Source organism: Eschrichtius robustus, chromosome 12 (genome assembly GCF_028021215.1).
Source record: "Eschrichtius robustus isolate mEscRob2 chromosome 12, mEscRob2.pri, whole genome shotgun sequence".
NCBI classification, from domain to species: domain Eukaryota; kingdom Metazoa; phylum Chordata; class Mammalia; order Artiodactyla; family Eschrichtiidae; genus Eschrichtius; species Eschrichtius robustus.
This window is the reverse complement of record NC_090835.1, coordinates 46,448,122-46,466,503: the sequence shown is the minus strand read 5'-3', so window position 1 is coordinate 46,466,503 and position 18,382 is coordinate 46,448,122. Positions and strand designations below refer to the sequence as shown.

General features: G+C 60.9%; 1 protein-coding gene across 3 annotated transcripts; it reads right to left on the bottom strand.

The window, feature by feature from the left end:
- Positions 1-3,495: 3,495 nt before the first annotated feature.
- Positions 3,496-17,314, bottom strand: ZBTB47 (zinc finger and BTB domain containing 47). 3 transcript variants are annotated; one of them, XM_068557519.1, is made up of 6 exons: positions 17,144-17,314; positions 11,213-12,781; positions 9,431-9,578; positions 7,982-8,097; positions 7,187-7,331; positions 3,496-6,923 (listed from the first exon to the last, which is right to left on the bottom strand). In XM_068557519.1, the coding sequence occupies exons 2-6, from the start codon at positions 12,698-12,700 to the stop codon at positions 6,583-6,585; spliced, it is 2,238 nt and encodes a 745-aa protein (XP_068413620.1). In that variant the 5' UTR covers positions 12,701-12,781; positions 17,144-17,314; the 3' UTR covers positions 3,496-6,582. The 3 variants fall into 3 exon arrangements, with proteins under 3 accessions (XP_068413620.1, XP_068413619.1, XP_068413618.1); XM_068557518.1 differs by lacking the exon at positions 17,144-17,314 and adding an exon at positions 16,711-16,732; XM_068557517.1 differs by lacking the exon at positions 17,144-17,314 and adding an exon at positions 16,295-16,421.
- Between the last annotated feature and the right edge of the window lie 1,068 nt (positions 17,315-18,382).

Here is an 18,382-nt window from a genome sequence, read left to right as displayed (position 1 = left end):
TCAGACATGCCAGAAGATTTAATTTCATAGGATTCAACTATTCTAGGTGTTTAAACCCCCAGGGATCAAAAAACAAACATAACACTCAGAGTTTAATATTCCAGGAAAGCTGTCTATGCTCGGTTCTTGGTCCACACTAAGCTTGGCCTGAGCCTGCGCAGCCTTGGGGCCCCTGCACCCTGTCTAGCATGTGTGGAATCGGGGTAGAGGTCTGGGACAGCCGGTCCCGATGACCACCCTGCTCTGGACCTCTCACCACCCTCCCCCTACTCCACACATGCACACACACATCAGCCTCAGCCACCAAGATTAACTTGTTCCCAAAGTGCCAGAGGCTGCAGCTGTGGGTTAAATTTAGCCCCCGAGACACTGGTGTGAACTGTTACGGGGCATTCTCCCACCATTCTTCTGAGTCACTTGTTTATAACCTCAGGCTTGGGGGGCAGGGGGGATTGGCGAGGGGGCCTCAGGCTGGGCCAGGACTGAGTCACCTCCCCGTTTTGTGATCTCAGTGATGTCACCACTGCCTGTCCCTCTGATCAGTGCTTTCAACCTGCTTGCTCACCCCACCAGCAGGTCCCAGAGGGGCACAGCACCCAGGCAGTTCCTGGAGGTGGTCCTGTCTGTCTTTCGGAAAGGGCAAAGGCTCACCCAGGGGCCTCCAGCCCGGCCCTGGACTGCAGGGCACTTCCAGTAAGAACCATCAGTGAGGAGACCAGGCTCTGAGAGGCTCAGCAACTTGGCCAAGTCACACAGCTGGCAAGTGGCTGAGCCAGGATTCGAAGCAGATCTGCCTACCTCCAAAGACTGTGGGAATCCCTTTCTACCTTGCTGCTTCCTGCAAATAACGAAAAATGTCTGTTAGTCATAGTCTCATTTTCCAAAGACCAGGACAGAAGGTACTGACTGAACAATTAACTTATATTTATCAGATGACTCAGTGACGTATTTTTAGATTATGATGAATTCCATGGTGCTCATTTCCTACCAGGCATTCTACTAGAATGTTTACAAGTGGCTCATCCATTCATCGAGAACCTACTGTGCACTCTTCTAAATGCTGAGGATTCAGCAGTGAACACATTGGGCAAGAATTCCTGTCTTTATGGAGCTTACCGCCAGTCAAGGGAGGGGGCAACAAATAAATAAATAAATATATACAGGGTGTCAGATGAGAACTGCTATGGTGACAAGTAGCTGGGAAGGGGGCATGGGAAGTGACAGGTGGAGGTGGTCACAATTTTAAATGGAACAGTCAGGATGGACTCACTGAGAGGACTACACCTGAGCAGGTTCAAGCCAATGCAGAGGAGGTTTCCAAGCAGGGGAACAGCTTGAGCAAAGGCCCTGAGGCAGGAGTGCACCCCTCATGTTCCAGGAACAGCAAGGAGGCCAGTGAACAATGAACGAGGAGGTGAGTAGGAGAAAAGGGCAGAGAGGTTGTGGTGGGGTATCATGTCTGGCCAGTGTACAGACTTCAGTTTTTCCCCTCAGTGAAATGGGGAATCACTGTTTATTTTTAAATTATAATTATGGGAAATGCATGTATTTCCAGAGAGAGAATGATATACTAATCTCCCATGTACCCAGCATCCCATTTCAACAACTATCAAGTCATTAAGTCATGGCCAATCCTGTGTCATCTCTGCCCCACCCACTCTGTTCTCACCCAAGGACATGCCCAGGGATCGGATGTGGGAGCGAGGAAGCATGACTCCAGGGCTTGTAGTTGAATCAAAGGAAACTGTCATCTCACTTCATCCTTTTAAACGTTACGGCGCTAGGCTTCTCAACAGAAACGCGCCAGCATCTAAAATTCTGAGGGCAATGATTTCCAGCCTGAATTCTAGACCCAGGCAAACTCATTCCTGTGTCAGGGTGAAAGAAACAGTCAAGCTCTTTGGAATTTAATTCCCTGAAGTGGTCCTGAGGAGAAGGTAAATTTTAGGGTTAGGAAAAAGGAGTCCACCAAGACATAAACCTTCTAGAAGTTAAAGATCTCTGCACTGAACTGAAAGGGATACAGTCTCAGCAAAGTGGGACAGGGAACCACTGGCTGGGGGATGTTGTTAGGCAGTTTCTCAAGTCTCCTCATGGGAGCTGGTTGCAGTGTGTGCACCCCAGGGTCATCTTGCTGCATGGCTCCCTGGTTACAAGAGTGATGAAATTGATGGAACACCCGCCGCGTTTGCACATATTGGACGGAAAACTGGATTTATAGCAAAGGGTTTGGGAACGCAGCAGTGATAAGCACATAGAAACCGAAGCAAATCACGTTTAGGAGAGACACAAGTAAAAAGCTGTGCAAGAAAGGAAATGGAATCATATTCTATTATATGGCCTGGTTGAGATCAGTGTTTACACAGTCATAATAACGTACACACTAAATATTACTCTAACCCCAAATAATAATATAACCATGCTGGAAGGAAGGAGGAAGGGAAATTGTGTGCATAGTGTTCGTGCGTGTCATGGGAGTGATGAAGAAATACATCCATAGCTGATGCCTAAAACTGAAAAAAATCTGGAAAGTAGCGTTGGAGGTGTGCTTTTTGCGGGCATGAGAACACCAAAAATACCAGCTGAAGTGGAACTGCTTGCCTACCGGGAGTTGGAGAGGAGCAGGTGCAGGGGACTGCAGGTTTTTGTTAAAAAACGAAAGTTCTAGAAGTATCAATATTTGGCTTCTTCAACTATGCCCAAGTAAAACTTTCATTTTAAAAAATAGATATTTTCCCAGGGATTCTATAGAAAACAATGCTTGTGGCATCAGGCTGCTGCTCACAGCACGGTGGAGTTGAAGGGAAGAGGCCGTGGGGAGAGGCAGCAGACAGACCACAGATGGACGGGTAGAAGAGGGGAAACAGAGAGAAGCTGAATCCCCACAGGACACTGCAGGAGCAGCCAGGCCCGCAGGCCTGACAGCAAGCTTCAGTTTTAGGGTGACTTGAGCGAGCCCCTGTTCCCTTCAGAGAAGTGGGACCGTGTGGAAGGCAATGTCCCCATCCTGGGGACTTGTACCCCCTCTCTGGCTGGTTAGTGAACCCACCCACCAGCCTCCTCTCCTAGCCCTTCCCGCTTATCCCCCTCTCCAGGTATCTGGGACCAAGTGCCACATACATGGGGGCCTCATTCACCACGTGTCACCACAGCCTGGAGTTCTATCCCGCACAGAGCCAGCGCTCCAGTGAAATAATTCACGGAGGTCCGCAGGGAGAGCTGCCTGCTCCCTCCTCGGAGTCCGCTACCTGTCTTCCATCTGAGATGTCCTCCGGGGTGCTGACATCTGGCTCCTTCAGACCTCAGCTCCTGACCCTGGATGTTCCCCAGGAGCCCAGCCCACCCTCAAGGGAGGGAGACGGGGTGTGCAGATGCTCAGGGCACGGGTGTCCATGTGGTCTTCGGCCAAGCTGTCAGGTTCCGCGCTACTCTTGCTCTGGTCCAAGTCTCTTCAGCCAGTAGTCAGGGCGGCAATGTGTAAAGAAGAGGCTGGGCCAAGGGACAGTTGTACTGCCTTTATTCCCCTTCACTCTTCTCCTCACCCTTCTGTTGTCCCCCACACGCTCTGGGGCTGTGGGGTGGCCACATAGGGCCAGACATCAAGGGTCCACATGCCTGGGTACAGCCGTTCTGCCACCGAGCCCCCCTGAGGGGTGCCATGTTGGCCGTGGTGGAACGCATCAGGATCGGAAGCTCAGGTTCTGCCCCCGGCCCGGGTTCCTAGGGCTTGAGGCCCACCTCATCTCTCTGGCCACTCACCTCCAGCTGGCCCAAGACCAGGGAGTACAAGGGGAGCCGGGGAGGGGGCAGGCCCAGGTTCTGGGCTTGAGGTCTTGGCCAATTGGGCTGAGACGTCCAGCTGGACAGAGGGACGCCCTGGCAGATCTCCAGTGGGAGGTGATGATCCCAAGCCCCCTCCCCACCACCAGCCCTGGGAAGTGGGTATGATGCCCAGTCCCCTCACTCCAATACCCAGGTGCTTGTTAATTTAACAATTAAAAAGGAAATGTAAAAGCTGGTAAAACAAGAACCCCTATCCATACTGGCACTGCTGAGGTACCATTATTGCTTCAGACCCTTGTGGTCTGGCCAGAAAGGAGCTCCCACCAACACTGGCCCAAGGGGAAGAGAGCATTTAGCACCGGGGACACAGGGTTCCTGTCCCCGCTGGGGTAGGGGCCTCCCAGGAGAGGGGTTGGCCGTGCCCACCTACAGCTACAATGACCATTTGACCAGTGCCCAGCCTGCTGTCTGGACCCCTCTTGTGCCCTGAGAGGGGAAGCGTACAAGGACAGGAGACCCAAGTCCTGGGACAGGGTCTTGCTACCAGCTCCCCACACCCATCTCCAGCCTCTGCTTGTCAAAGTCTGGCCTCATGGACCAGAGGCGCAGCCTGGCCAGGGCCCCCTAGGCTCACTAAGGCTGCAGGGAGGGCAGCAGGTGACAGGGCCACCAGCCCCTATGGGAGACCCCAGCGTCAGCAACAGGGGGTGGGAAACTCATTGGAGTCCCAGCCCACAGCCCATTCGGGGAGATCAGACTTTTCTTAGGAAAATGTGGGCCAGCTCTGAAGCTGCCAGGCACTGGGACCAGAGGTTAGAAATAGCAAAGGGAAGGGGGGAGCAGGGAGGGGAGGACCCTGAGGACGTCATGGAAGCCCAGAGATCAAGGGGTGCAGGAGAGGAAAAGAGCTACAGTAAAGCAGGAGCCTGAGAGGCGCAGCGCTGACCCCATAAGAGGCTGGAATTCCCAGCCTTGGCGTGGGGGGAGCCTCAGTCCTGGGAGCCAGGCAGGGAGCTTTCCCCTCTCGGGGAGGGGACCACTTTTTCTCCCCAGAGGACAGCAGGGGCGTCTGAGGGTGTGTACGTAGACTCTGGCTTGCACTGTTCCTGCTACAGCCCCAAACTCAACCGGGCCAGGGCACTGCCCCCTCTAAGCCCAGAGAACCATCTGGGCTGTGTGGCTTGGATTCTAAATCCTCAAATCACTCGGGCTCCTTGGGCTTGCCCACGTCTGTACATAATAAAGTGCTTTGTTTATTGATGATTAAAATGTCCCCAGCCCCCTGCCCCAGTGCCATGGGCCTTACAAGGAGGTCAGAGGGGTCCTGACCCCCTCAGCCCTTGGGCTGGTGGGGCCAGTCCCCCCAACCCGCCCCCTGGGCTCAGGCCTCTTCCCACTCCAGCCATGCTGGGAAGGTGGTGATGCGGGGGCAGTCGAGGGGTTTAAGGTGCAAAGAGTATAACAGACAAAACTGTATAAACACAATAGGAAAGAGCTTAACTAGGAAACAGGTAGCTTATGGAACCTTCCTCCCCATTTCAAAGGCAGGAATAGAGACGTTAAATGACAACGAAAAAGGATGTCCTGTTAGTGCTGGCCTCGTGAGGGCAAGCGTTGGGCACAGGCTGGGTGGGGCTCTCCCGGTACCCCCGACCCCGACCCCCAGGGCCTGATCATGCAGGCTCCTCGCCCCACCCATGAGCAGAGGCGCAGGAGGGACGAGGCCGCTGGACACCAGCCAGGGGCAGGCTGTGGCCAGGCCCAGGGAGTGGCTGAGGCCTGTGCTGCCTTCCAGGAGCAGAGACAGACGCAGACACAGACGTCTCTAGCGTGGGAGATTCGGCTGGGGCAGCTGCTGAGGGATGGGCTGCTCCGTGAACAGCTGCCCTGCCCCCTGCCCCACTGATAGCACCTTGAAACCTCAGAACGTCTGCCCGAGCCTGCTCCTTAGGGCCCCGGCCCCTGGGGTCCACCCATGTGCAGGGGCTCCTGGGCTGCAGTACCTGGGGGCTGATGCTGTGGGAGCCAGCCCGTCTGCCCACCCAGGGCCCGGCCCACCACACCCTGAGGCCCGGCAGCTCCTGGGGACATCTTCCCCAGGACCCAGGGCCCTCGGTGCAGCCGGGAGCAGGTCAGGGATGCCATGGGGAAAGCAAATGCCTGGGGTCCAGCCCCCGCCCGCCCCCTCCCCACGGTGCACAGCTGCAGTCGGTGCACCTCGCCACGCACGCCCACCCCACACAACCCCCCGGCGTCCGGGCCCAAGTCCCTGCCTCGGCATCCGCAGCCCTCACGGTGGGCCCACAAGTCCTCCAAAGGGGGACGGCACCCCAACTTTTCCCCAAACCCTCCGGGATGAGGGGCGAGTGAGGGGGCCCAGGAGGGGCGGGGATGAGCAGCTGAAGGTGACCTGGGCTGGGCCTGGCCACGCCCCTCTGGCTGAGGCCTCAGCGGAGTGACCAGTCACACCTGCTCCCCAGGTCCCTCCCCACCCGTACCTGCTGCCTCCAGCGCCCCCCTCACCTGGAGGGGGATGCTGTCAAGAGTTTCCTCTCTTTTCGTTTTCCTTCACTTCCAAAAAACAAACAGACAAAAAGTAAAGGCTTCAAGGAGCCGCTGAAAGGGGGCACTTGGGAGTGAGGTGTCCTCCGCCAGCTCTGGGGGCTGCCAGCCTGCACAGCCCCCAGGGTCAGGGGCCCCGGGCAGAGCGTGTCCAGCCAACTCCGGAGGTGTTGCTCCCCCCGCCCCGCTCCACGACGACGAGTGGAGGGTCCTGGGCCCCGCGCAGCAGGCAGGCAGTTAGTTGTTGGTGTTCAGCCTTCCGCCGGGGCTGGCAGCGGTGGGGAAGAGCGGCGGCGGGGGAGGCAGGGTCTGGGGCAGCCCGGGCAGCAGGGGGAGGACCTGGGGCGGGGCGGGGGGCAGGCCCGGGGCTGCGGGGGTGCTGTCGCCGCCGGCCAGGGGGTGGCTGACGCGGAAGCACTTCTCCTTGTGCGCCTTGAGCATGTTGGAGAAGCGGAAGCGCTGGCCGCACACGTCGCAGGGGTAGGGCTTCTCGCCGGTGTGCGTGCGCCGGTGCCGCTTCATGTTGGGCCGGCTGGTGAAGCTCTTGCCGCAGATCTCGCAGATGTACGGCTTCTCCCCTGCGGGGTGGGTGGTGATGGGCCGTGGGGAGTTGCTGGCGGGCCGCTATGCGCCCACCCCACCCTCGCCCCGGGCCAGCCTCTGGGCGTCCACGGATCCATCCATCCCGGGCCCGGCCCTGGCACTGTCGGATCCTCGCCACCTTGGGCCAGCCTGTACCAGCCTCGCCCGACCTTGGGAGGCAGGGAGGCCGGCGCTGAGCCTCCTAGCGGAGAAGGGGGCCCGGCCCGGTGTGGAGTTCCTCCCCGTGGGGCAGCCGTACCTGTGTGGGTCTTCATGTGCTCATCAAAGTACTGCTTCATATTGAAGTCCTTGCCACACCACTGGCACATGAACTGCTTGTGGCCGATGTGGATGCTCATGTGTGACCGCAGCTGGTACTTGTACTGGAAACGCTCGTTGCAGTTCTGAGGGCGGGGTGGAGGGTGAGGGGGTGAGACCCGGCGCAGAGCAGGGAACAGCCTTCAGGGAGGGAAGTGCTGGCCCGAGACCACAGGGCTGTGGGAAGGACTCACATGGGGAGGGGCTCCTGGGCAAGGAGGTGTGGATGCAAAGGCCAGCCGAGGTGCTCCTGGGGTGGGGCAGTGCACGGGCACAGGTGGAGAGGCCACGGGCATGCAGGGCCCAGGCAGGAATGGGGCTCAGGAAGTGGGAAGAGGCCACAGAGTGGAGGGAGCCCTCATGCTTAAGGCCCTCCATCCTTCGTCCTGGTCCAAAGGCCCCCCCTCATCCCCACCTGCAGCTCCATCTCTGATCTCTCTGCCTAAGATGCTCCTTTCTACACCTCTCCAGAAAGCCTGCCCCATGGTTCCGGCCCTTGCAGACTTCCCACCCTGAACCTTCGGGGGCTGTGTTAGGGTGGGGTGGCAGGGGTGTGGGGGGAGGTGCAGGTGGGCAACCAGGTAAGGATGGAGTGGGAGGCAGACATCAAGGAGGGGCCCCTCTCTTTCTGCATCCTATACTCCAGGACCCCAACCCCTGGTTTTTAAGCAGCTGCTGCCTCTGATCCCTGCCCCGTCCAGGATGGCTCCCGGGGCAGGAGGAGAAGGGAGCTCACCTCGCATCTGAACGGCTTCTCCCCGGAGTGCTGCAGTGAGTGCACCTTGAGAGACATGCTGCGTTTGAAGGACTTCCCACAGGTCTCGCAGGTGAAGGGCATGTCCTTGGTGTGGGCTACAGGGCAGGCACCATGGCCATGACATCTCGGGGGGACCCATCTGGCTCCTCCCAGGGGACCCCTGCCTGACCACCCCCCAGATCCAGCCCAGATCCCACCTCCCAGGGCACCACCTACCCTGGGGCCTGCCCCATAGCCTCTGTCCCCCAGGCGAGGCCCCTTCCCTCCCGGCTAGGTCTCTCTGTTTGGTCAGACAGGCATGGAGGCCCTCTTGGTTCTTTAGCCTCTGGCCTCACTCCCAAAGCTTCGGGGAAAGATAGAAGGATTTCAAGTGGGACTGGCCTCGGCTCAAATCCTGGCTCAGCCACCGGCTCCCTGCATGGCCAATGTGTGCCTCAGCGAGCCTCAGCATCCTCTTCTATAAAAAGAGGGTAGAGTGGTCTTGCGCCTCCAGGGTGGCTGGGTTTTACAGAGGGTGGCACCTGTAAAGGCCTCAGCCTTGGGTCCCATGCCATCCAGAGGGAGTTAGTTACCTGCGCTCCTCCCAGAACAAACTCCAAGGAAGATCTGGGAGGAAGCAACTGGAGACACAGAGGGCCCCCCCTCAGAGTTCAGAGCTGGGGAATCCAAGCCCAGGAAGGACCACCAATCCTGGGTTACCCAACATGCTTCTGGCCGATACCTAGACCCCAGGGTCCCAGCTCCCAGTCAGTTCATGCTGGAGGCCTCTAGCACCGTCTGGTAGAGAACGGGGGTAAGGCCTGGCCAGGGCACACTGCCCCTCCTTGGCTACCCCTCCCTAGAGCTCCAGGCCCCAAGCGGGCAAAGACGGGAGGGCCACCTGGACACCAGACTCCACTAGACTCCCACCTAGAGGGGAGGGAGAGCCATGCCCAAGGCAGCGAAGTGGCCCAAAACACACTTGGGGGCCTCCTTAGCGTGTCCAGGTATGACCCCTGGGGGAGGGCTGCATTCAGAGAAGCCTGAAGCCCTATCAGAGGCACCACTGTCCTCAGACTGAGACTGGGCCTGTGTCAGCCCATATGGCACTTCATGTAATTTAGAAAAAGGTGCTCTAGTGGACACAGCCCCATGTCAGGATGCACAGCCTGGTTGGCAGTGTGCTAGCTGGATTCTGGTCCCCACCTGCCATCTTGTCCAGGAGTCCTTGTGCCATGTGCAACCTGCCCAACTATGCATGGCAGCCCTGGCCCCAGAGCCTGTCCAGGACACACCTGCCACTGCAACCAGCCCCCCACCCCTTACCTCCCAGCTACGAGGGGCCTTCTCACCCCTTCATATTTGCTTGGATTGTGAGGTGTTTCCCAGAACACCCAGCAGCTGGCCCGCTTGGACCTCAGGCTCCATCCCTCACCAGCCTGGACTTACCGACCATGTGCTTGCGCACGTGAGCCATGGTGTAGAACTTCTTCTCACAAATCTCACAGGAGAACTTCTTTTCTGCGTAGCCGTGCACAATCTTATTGTGCTCGTGGAGGGACCAGAGCTTCTTAAAAGCTTTGCCACACGTCACACACTGCGGGGTGAGAAGACTTTAGGCCCTGGGTCAGGACCATGTGACCTAGGACTAGTCACTGCCCCTCTCTGGGCCTCAGTTTCCCCACCTGAACTATGCTGGAGAGAGAGGCCTTGATGTCCAAGGACCAGCCAGATGTGATGTTCTGAGAGCTGGGGGTGGTAACTCCCTAAATACTTACCCACCTACCCACCCACCCAGGGTGGGTCCCTCATCCTGAACTCACTAGGGTCAGGGGCCACCTCTTCCAGGAAGTCCCTCCTCTGTGCTCATTTCAACAAGGCATCTTTCTACAAAGAAGAGACACAACTGGCTGAAGGACCACAGTGGGTGAGGAGGCTACTCGGTTCATGGAGAAGTCCCTCAGATAACAGGTCCTGGCAGAGCTGGGCCATTACCTCTGCTGCCTCCCCCTGCTGGGACCCATGCCCTGACACCATGGAGATCCCCAAGGAGACAGATTCCAAAGGACTGGGGACTGTAGGAGGTACAAGGGCCTATCAGGCAATAGACGGTGGCGGGAACCTTGAGGGCCACACTCCCCCCCTCCTCTTCTCCTGGGCCCTTGTCCTACCCATCCCTGCAGCAGGCCAGGGCTCGGGCAGAAATTGGGTCAGGGTGCCCAGGACAGAAGAGGTACAAGCGTCTTTCCCCTTCAGGAGGGAAGCTCAGGTGTGTGCGCACGGAGAGTCAAAGGGCAGCCCAGCAGGCAGGCAAGTGGGAGCGTGGGCAGGAGGGTGGGGCAGGAATCCAGGTAACCCCCAGATAACACTTTCTCCACAGGGCACTGCAATTAGCAATTAGTTCAGGCAATTAGCACCCGCCTACCTACTGCCCCCCAACCTCACTCCCAGTCAGAAAAGGCAAAAACCAGCCTGGCTGGCCCTGTGCTGCCTGCACCCTGAAAGGCCGGGCTGGCCCAGACTCAGGCTGGCTCAAGGCTTGGCAGCCAGCCCAACTCCCCTGTTTGGCCCCGGCAGCCCCTGCACTTCCCAAACTGCTCATCCAGTCCCTTTTCCCAGGCCCAGGCCAGCTGGTACCTCCAAAGAGCTGAATGCAGGGGTTTCTTCCTGCCCCGCTGCCCCTTGCTCCTTTCAGCCTTTGCAGGAAGTGGGAAATGGCGCCCCCTTCTGGGCAAACCCCTCCTCCCCTCATCTGTGGTTTTGCGCAGTGCACAGTCTGAGAAACTATATGTGGTGGCCCTGTTGGCCTTGCGGCAGCCCAGAGATTTACTAAAACACTGACTCATCCCTCTTCAGAGCTGGCCGTCCCCCAGCCTCACGTGCTCAGACAACTCTCATCCTCTCATCCTCCCGAGTCCGGGCTCCCCTCTGCCCCTCTGGCCAAGGGTACTGTTTGTTCTACCCCTATCTGCACGTCTCTGCACGTCCTGAAGCCCAGCTCTATCCACCTCCTCCAGGAAGCTCTCCCTGACGTTATCCCTTGAGCTCTCACCACCTTGGGCTCACCCTTGGGCCTGGGCTGGTCCCACTGTCCAGGGGGCCAAGCCTGGTCTCTGCAGACTGTGTGGGCAATGCAGGCAGCAGGACACTGGGTGCCCAGGGCCCAGTTCCAGCCTGGCCCAGTCTGGCTGGCTGCCCCTGTGGGCCCCGTGAACCCACCCCGAGGCCCACCTGGATGTTGCGCTCGCAGTCTGTCTGCCGGTGCAGCAGCAGCTCGCTCTCTAGCAGGAAGCGCTTGCCGCACTGGTCGCAGATCTGCATGCGGCTGTGGGTCACGTTCATGTGCTTCTCCAGGTACCAGCGGTTGTTGAAAACACGCGGGCACTTCTGGCACGGATGGTGCTGCTTCTCCTCCAGCTTCACCTTGGCCCCCAGACCGTCAGCGGCCTGTGGCCCTCGGGCTGGGGCAGGAGCCACTCCTGCAGGTGGCTTTGGCCGCTTCCCACCCTGCCGCCCAGCCTCCTCAGGCTCAGGGATGCCCCGGCGACGGGCGGACCGTGTTGCCATGCGACTGTGGGGAGGGGGGTCTGCCCCGCTGCCGCGGCCCCCTGGCCCCTGCCTGCCCCCCGCCCCCCCGTCCTCCTCCTCCCCCTCCCCCTCCTCCTCCTCCTCCGAGCTCTCCTGGTCCGGCTCGCTGTGCCCTTCCTCCTGCCCCTCCTCCTGGTCCGGCTCGCTGTGCCCCTCCTCCTCCTCCTCCTCGTCCTCCTCTCCCTGACTGCCGCCCTCCTCCTCCTCCTCCTCCTCCTCCTCCTCCCCTCCACTGCCACCGCCCTCCTCTTCCTCCTCCTCCTCTTCCTCCTCCTCCTCCTCGTCGGCCTCCTCCTCCTCCGAGTGTCTCTGCAGCCCGTCCTCCCCGCCCAGCACCATGGCGGCCGGGCCTGTGGCAGCGCCCGGCTTCCCCTCGGGCCCTGTGGACACGTGCAGTGTCTGGTTGTTGAGGTTCACCTCCACGATGATCTGGGACTGCTCCCGGTGACCGTAGGCGCCGGAACCCCCAAGCTCCTCCTCCAGCTCCTCCCCACCCTCCAGCTTGCACAAGCTGGCCGGGGGCCGGCCGGCCTCCTCGACGCCACCCTCCTTCTCCTCCTCCTTGAAGAAGGGCTGAGCCGGCCCGATGGTGGCAGGCACCGTGCCACCTGTGGCCCCAGCCCCGTCCTCAACGCGCACCGAGTAGGGGTCAGGGCCCTCACGGGCGTAGATCTTGGGCAGGCCCGGGGCGTCAGCCTCCTGCTTGATGTCACAGTAGTAGGGCGGTGCGGCCGGGGTGCAGCTGGCGGCCGGCTGGGCAAGGGCCACGGCGCCGGGGCCCGGGGGGCCGAGGGAGCGGGCGTCCAGCAGCTCCTGGCAGGACGCGGCAATGTCGGCCATCTGCAGCAGCGAGGCGGCGCTGAGCACCTCGTGGACGTTGGCCGCGTTGACCAGCAGCTTGGACGTGTAGATGAAGTTGAGGATCTGCTGCAGGCCGCCGGGCGCCAGCGCCTCCAGGGACAGCTCCACGCGCTGCAGCTGCTTGTTCTGGGTGAAGAGCGAGTGGAAGAACTGGCTGTAGGCGGCCAGCACGCCCTTGTGGGCCGGGAAGACGCTGCGCTGCGGCACCAGCACCAGGTCCACGTCGCACAGGTCAGGCTGGAAGAGGCGCTGCTCGTTCAGGCGGCCCATCAAGCAGGCGAAGTGCAGCGCCACGTCCTCCACCAGCGAGAACTCGGCCGCCGGTGAGTCCGTCGTCTTCTCAACCAGCAACTGTGGGGCAGAGGGCACAGGTCAGGTCAAGGCCATCTGGGAGGTGGCCACCCACCCATCACTCCTGGTTCCATGTTACAGGGAAGGTGCCGAAGCCCAAGCAAGGACGAGGGGGAACCAGGATTCAAGCCCGAGTTTGCTTCTCCTCAGAGCTCAAACTCTGGTCGTGACCTTCGGAGGCCGCATGTCAGCTCCTGGGTCAGTGGTTAACTTTCCCTGGCCTCCAGCTCTTCCACTGTGAAATGGGAGAAGTGGTCCCAGGAAGGGGAGGGGAAGAGGAAGAAAAGGGAAGGAAAAGGTTCGAGGGTGACCAACCGCCCAGGTGGGCCAGGAACCTAGGGGTTTCCTGGGATGCGGGGCTTTTGATGCTAAAACCAGGGCTGACCCCAGCAAACCAGGACTGGATTGTCTCCCAAAAAGCGTCCCCAGAGGCATCCCTTCAGCATTTCTGGGCCCCACGGATTCTCTCCTCCACACTCACTCACATACAAATAAAGCCAAGCCTGCCTAAGCCCAGACAGCTCAAGAACAGGTCAGGCTCACTGGCTCACTGCTCTGCCTCTGGCCACTGCACCCCTGGGGCAGCACCTGAGCGGACCCCTCAGCTCACCCACAGCGGCCCTCGAGGTCTAGGCCTGAGGCCTTGCAGAGGCAGAAACTTTTGTGAAGAAATCCAGGCCCACGGTCCCACTGCCCTGTTGGAGGAGGCTGGCGAGCCGTCCCCTCCTTCCTCAGCCAGAGCTTGGGCCAGGCTGCCGCCTGTGGCCTCAGGCCTGGCGGCAGCAGCTCCCCCCACAGAAAGGTTCTGTAGGGGCAAAGGACACAGCTGTGTTACCTGTCCACCATGCTTGAGGCAGGAGGCCCCTAAGGCTTGTCCCAAACCCTGTTCCCTCTGGGCCCCCAGACCCCAGGTCAGGTGTGGTCCAGGCCCAGAGGTTCCGAGATGGCCTCATCTTGGAGGTCACACCACTGGGGGCTTCTGGAGCCTGAGGGAGGCCCTTGAATCTGATGGGTCAGATTCCTAGACCCTTGGACCACACCCAGTACCTGCGAATTGCCCAAAGTAATTATTCCTGGTCGCACCACAGCGGCTTCCCCAAAAGGTGGGCAGCACAGACAGGCAGGCTGCCCAGTCCCTTGCATGGGTCCAGCGCACAGCAGATGTTCAATTAACATCTGTCGGCCATCTGCCTGGCTGGACCAGCCCCGCAGGTTCCAGGTTCTGGCCCTCCTCAGGCCCTGTCCAGCTAAGTCAGAGCCTCCTACATTTGAGGGTACCTTGCTGCACTGCAAAGACATCAGCTCCCTGACCCCGTGCACCTCTCTGGAAGCCCTGGGATGAAACCCCAGTCCTGTGCATCCACAGCCCAGCCCTCCCCTTCATGCCAGTCCTTCCGGTCACCTGAATGAGAGGATCTGCCCTGGGCCTCGGGATGAGCCTCAGGGAGCCTCCAGGGGCCACCTGCTGACAGATCTGCCCTGGGTTTCACCCTTCACATCCAGCAGCCCAGGACAGCACCCATGCTCGCTCGCTCTCTCTCTCACCACCATCTCTCTTGAGTTCTCCCCCAACGCCTCCATCCCCCCAGCCAAGAAGCCACCCATCTGCTCCTCTGTCTCAGGGCTGCTGGCCCGTCCAGGCTTGACCAATCTAACGGGGATAAGGTGCCAACCCCCTCCCATCTCCATCCACTGACTCATTCTGATTCATCTTCTGGGACCAACCCCTATTACATAGATGGGGAAACTGAGGCTCAGAATGGGAGGGTCCCACAGCAAGCAGGAGCAGAGGCCCTAGACTCTTAGCTCTGCAAAGGCCACCCAATCTGTGCTGGACTAGACACTATTCCACATGGAAGTATTTCTTGGCCTTTAATGACTTAAAAAGCAGGATGAGGCATCTGGGGACCCTCCCACCCAGGGGACCAGCTGTGCTTCCCCAGACCCCATCACCATCTCCGGCGACCTGCACCCTCCTTCCCAGAGCTGCTGCCACCTGCGAGTCAGTGAGGGGTCAGGGTGCAACTTGGCTGTAACAGGGGTTCCTCAGGGCCTCCAGGGGCCAGGCAGTGGTGGGGAAGTGGTTTGGATAAGGACTTGCCAATGTCGGACCTGTTGTGGGGTACCCACCCTAGGGCACAGGGTTCTGGTCCATTGCTCCCCCTTCACAGAATGCCCTCCAGTGCCTGCCTGCCATGGGGCAAGGGCAATGCCCGACACTTCCCTTGTGCAGATCTGGTCCCAGGATCCAGTGAGGACCCCTCTGGCCTCAGCAGGGGACGAAGGGTTAGCCTAGGGGGTAGTGCTGCCCCAAAGACTCCATTTCCAAGGCAATGCTCCCAGCTAAGCCAGCACCATCCTTGGCCCTTGAGGGGCCCAAGAACCTTACAACCAGGCAGCCTGACTGGACTTCCTTGACCGGGCACATAGATGCTGCCTAAGTCCATAACTGGCAGCCCCTCAGCAGGGCGCGGCTACCCCCTAGCCTGGTACCTCCCACACAGGGCCACCAGCTGTGTCTGCCTCTCCAGCCAGATGTGCTAGTTCCCTGAAGCTGCAGATGCCCCTCCCCATCTGGCTGTGCCAGCTGCAGCCACACACCCCACCCCCAAGTCCAGGCCAGCCCAGCTAAGATACAAGACCAGGGGAGTGGTCAGGCACTTCCGCTGCCAGGGCGTTTCATGCCCTCAACCCTCCCCCCAAGCCAGGCTGGGGGAAGGCCAGGTGCCAGGGACACCTGCCGAGGCTGCCTTACCATGGTCAGAGCCTTCTACTCCTAAGGGGTACCCTGCCGAACTGTCACGAAACCACCAGCTTCCTACCCTGCCCTGGCATCTCCCTGGAGGCCCTAGGATGAAACCTGGGCGTCCATCTGCACACCCTACTCCCATGTCAATCCTTCCATCGCTGGGCAGCAGTGGGTGGGCCCAGACTGAGCAAGGGGGCACAGGCTCATGACTTCCAGCCTCCTCCTTTTAGGGAGGAGGTGTCTATGCCAGCCTCCTCTCAACTCAGGCCATCCGTCCTTTCCGAGAAACAGGCCCAGAGAGGGCGGGAGACCGGCCCAAGGTCACACAGGAGTTTGGACCTGAGCTGCAGGCGTCCCCCACATTCCGCTCGGCCCAGGAGCCCCGAATCCCCAGGCAGGGCGTCTCCAGCGCCCACGTGGCCCAAGGCCCAGGCGGGAATCCGACCTCCTCCCTCCCCCCATCACCCAGTCCGAGGGCGGTGCCGTCCCGGGCTCAGAGAAGCGCCCCCCTCCGCCAGTGCCTAGCAGGACCTCAGCCTCTCGCGCCCGGGCCCCAACCCCAGGAATTTAACCCCTTCCCCGCCGACGGCCGGGTCAGAGCGCCGCATTCCCAGCCCGCAAGGACCCAGAGAAGGGGTCGGGGAGACCCAGAGAGGGGTAAGATCCCTCACATCCCTCCACCCCGAGCCGGCCGGCCGTGCGCTCCAGAGGGCAGAGCGGGCAGGTGGGCGGATAAGCGGGGGGACAGGCAGGGCCTTGCGTACCATGGTGCCGTGGCGCTGGGGGCTCACAGGGCCCCGCGGGATCGCGCTGCCCCCGGCGGCCGGGCCGGGGCCGCTCCATGAAGCGCCGCGCTGGGGGCCGCCCCCGCGCAGGGCCCCGCGACCATGGCCCCCGGGGGCGCGGCCGGGCGGGCGGAGGCGCAGGGCCGCGGCGAGTCCAGCCGCCGAGCAGCTGCGGCCCCAGAGCCTCGGGCGCGGCGGGCGGGGGGCGCGGGGCGCCGATTGGAGCCCGCGCGTCAGCTGGGGCCGCCGTCTGGACGCTTAAAGGGCCAGGCCGCCCTGCGCGCCGGCGGGGGTCGCGGACACGCGTGGTGCGAGCCGTCCCGGTGCAGCCCGCCCCTCCTCGGGCCGCCGGGCCCCCTGGCCAGGACCCGTCGCTCCTATCCTAGCGGACGGACCCCGGCCTCACTCTCCCGCGGCGAGCCCCCTTTCCTCCGGGAAGTTCGTCTGGGAGTCTAACCTCGGTGTCCTCCAGCTGCGCCACAGAGGCGGGGTCGGAGTAGTAGGCGGCCCTGAAATCGGGAAGCTGGGCCCTCCCGCCCCCCGCCCCCCCAGCCCTCCCCCCGCCTCCCCCCGCCGCAGTCAGCTGCAGAAAAGGCTTACACCTGCTCCCCTGAGCGACCTCACACCGAGGGACCGAACCCCCGTAACCTAGCCGCGTCACCATCCCCACCCTCTGGCCTGGGCTGCTCAGACTTTAGGGTGAGTCTAGGATCTCCAACTAGCCTGGCCGCCCCCCGCCCCCGCCCCACCCCACCCCACCCCACCCCAGGACAGCTCAGGGTTTGTTTGGTTCTGTGCCTCCAGGACTTGGTTCTGGTCGACCCCTACCTGGTGGCTGCCTCTGGCTGCCCAGGGCCGCCCAGAGCAGGAGATGCGAGAACCCGTACCGCAGCTGCACTGATGAAATCCTTTAATGTGACAGGCCCACAGGCCCAGGTCCCACTGTGTCCCCCAGCCGTGTGGCCTGATGGCTGCCGAGAGGCCGCCTTGCTCCGTCTCTGCTGGGGAGATGCAGCCAGGCCTGCGGAATGCTGCTCTGGCATGGACACCAGTGGGGGCTGGGGGCTGGCTGTGCTGGCAGGAGGCTGCAAAGGAACACTGCCAGGCTGAGCAGGCAGCAGGGTGGGGACCACAGGGTGCTGGGCCTGGCAGGGTCTAGGTGGTGGCTGGGCCGCCATTGTGGCGAGGGGGCCTCTCGTATGGCCCATGTCATCATTCAGATGCCTTTCTTTGCCCCCAACTCCAAGCTGATGGCTGCCCCATCTTTGGTCACTCTCACATTGCCCCCATCTGCAGTACCACAGAGCATCCCCCATCCCTCCGCTCACATGTGCACTTGTGCTTACACACCCGCCCGTGCCTGGCTGTAGCAGTGTCCGCTGAGTACGCCACCTTACTCATGAGTGGGCAGGGACTCTGGGGCCTGTTCAGAGTGACTTGGTTCTGGGTGCCAGGGAAGGAAATGGAGCAGAGGCCAAGATCCCCGGCAGGCGCCATCCTGTAGTCTGATGTCTGTCCTGTGAAACTGCATGGACCTCCCCTGAGGCCGGGATGGGTAGGCCCTTAAGACAGGGCCATCCATCCCAGGGCCAGGGAGAAAACATCTCACGGGCCAAGATGGGGGTGACCGAAGAGCACCAAGAGAAAGAGGAGGAAAACGCATGGCCAGATGGAGGGTGAGGAAAGACCCCGGTGGAAAAAGAGATGGGAAGAGAGGAAGGGGCACAGATGGGGACATGCCCCCAGAGAAGGCCACTGCAGACATCGCCATGGTGGGTGCAGAGACAGCTGGCTCAGCTCCCAAAGACCTCAAGCTGAGGCCGGGCCAGAGCAGCCTGCGTGCCTGACCAGCCCATCACCTCAGGGCTGCCTTCCACTTCTTCCTCCATCCCAACCCACTTCCTCTTCTGACTCAGTGGATCCTTGCACGGGCCTGGGAGGTGGTAAGAGAGGAACTGTGTACCCATTGGTGGGATAAGGACAGTGAAGGTACAGCAGGACAGATCACACAGCAAGACACCAGCGTCAGAAGCCAAGAAAAGGGAGGCTGGAGGAGTCTCCCCCGCA

Excerpts from the sequence above, each read along its gene's own strand:
- ZBTB47 (XM_068557517.1), bottom strand. Across the intron at positions 9,579-11,212 it reads ACTGCGAGCGCAACATCCAG|TGTGTGACGTGTGGCAAAGC; the intron begins GTGGGCCTCGGG and ends CTCACCCCGCAG. Across the intron at positions 6,924-7,186 it reads GCACATGAAGACCCACACAG|GGGAGAAGCCGTACATCTGC; the intron begins GTACGGCTGCCC and ends CCCACCCCGCAG.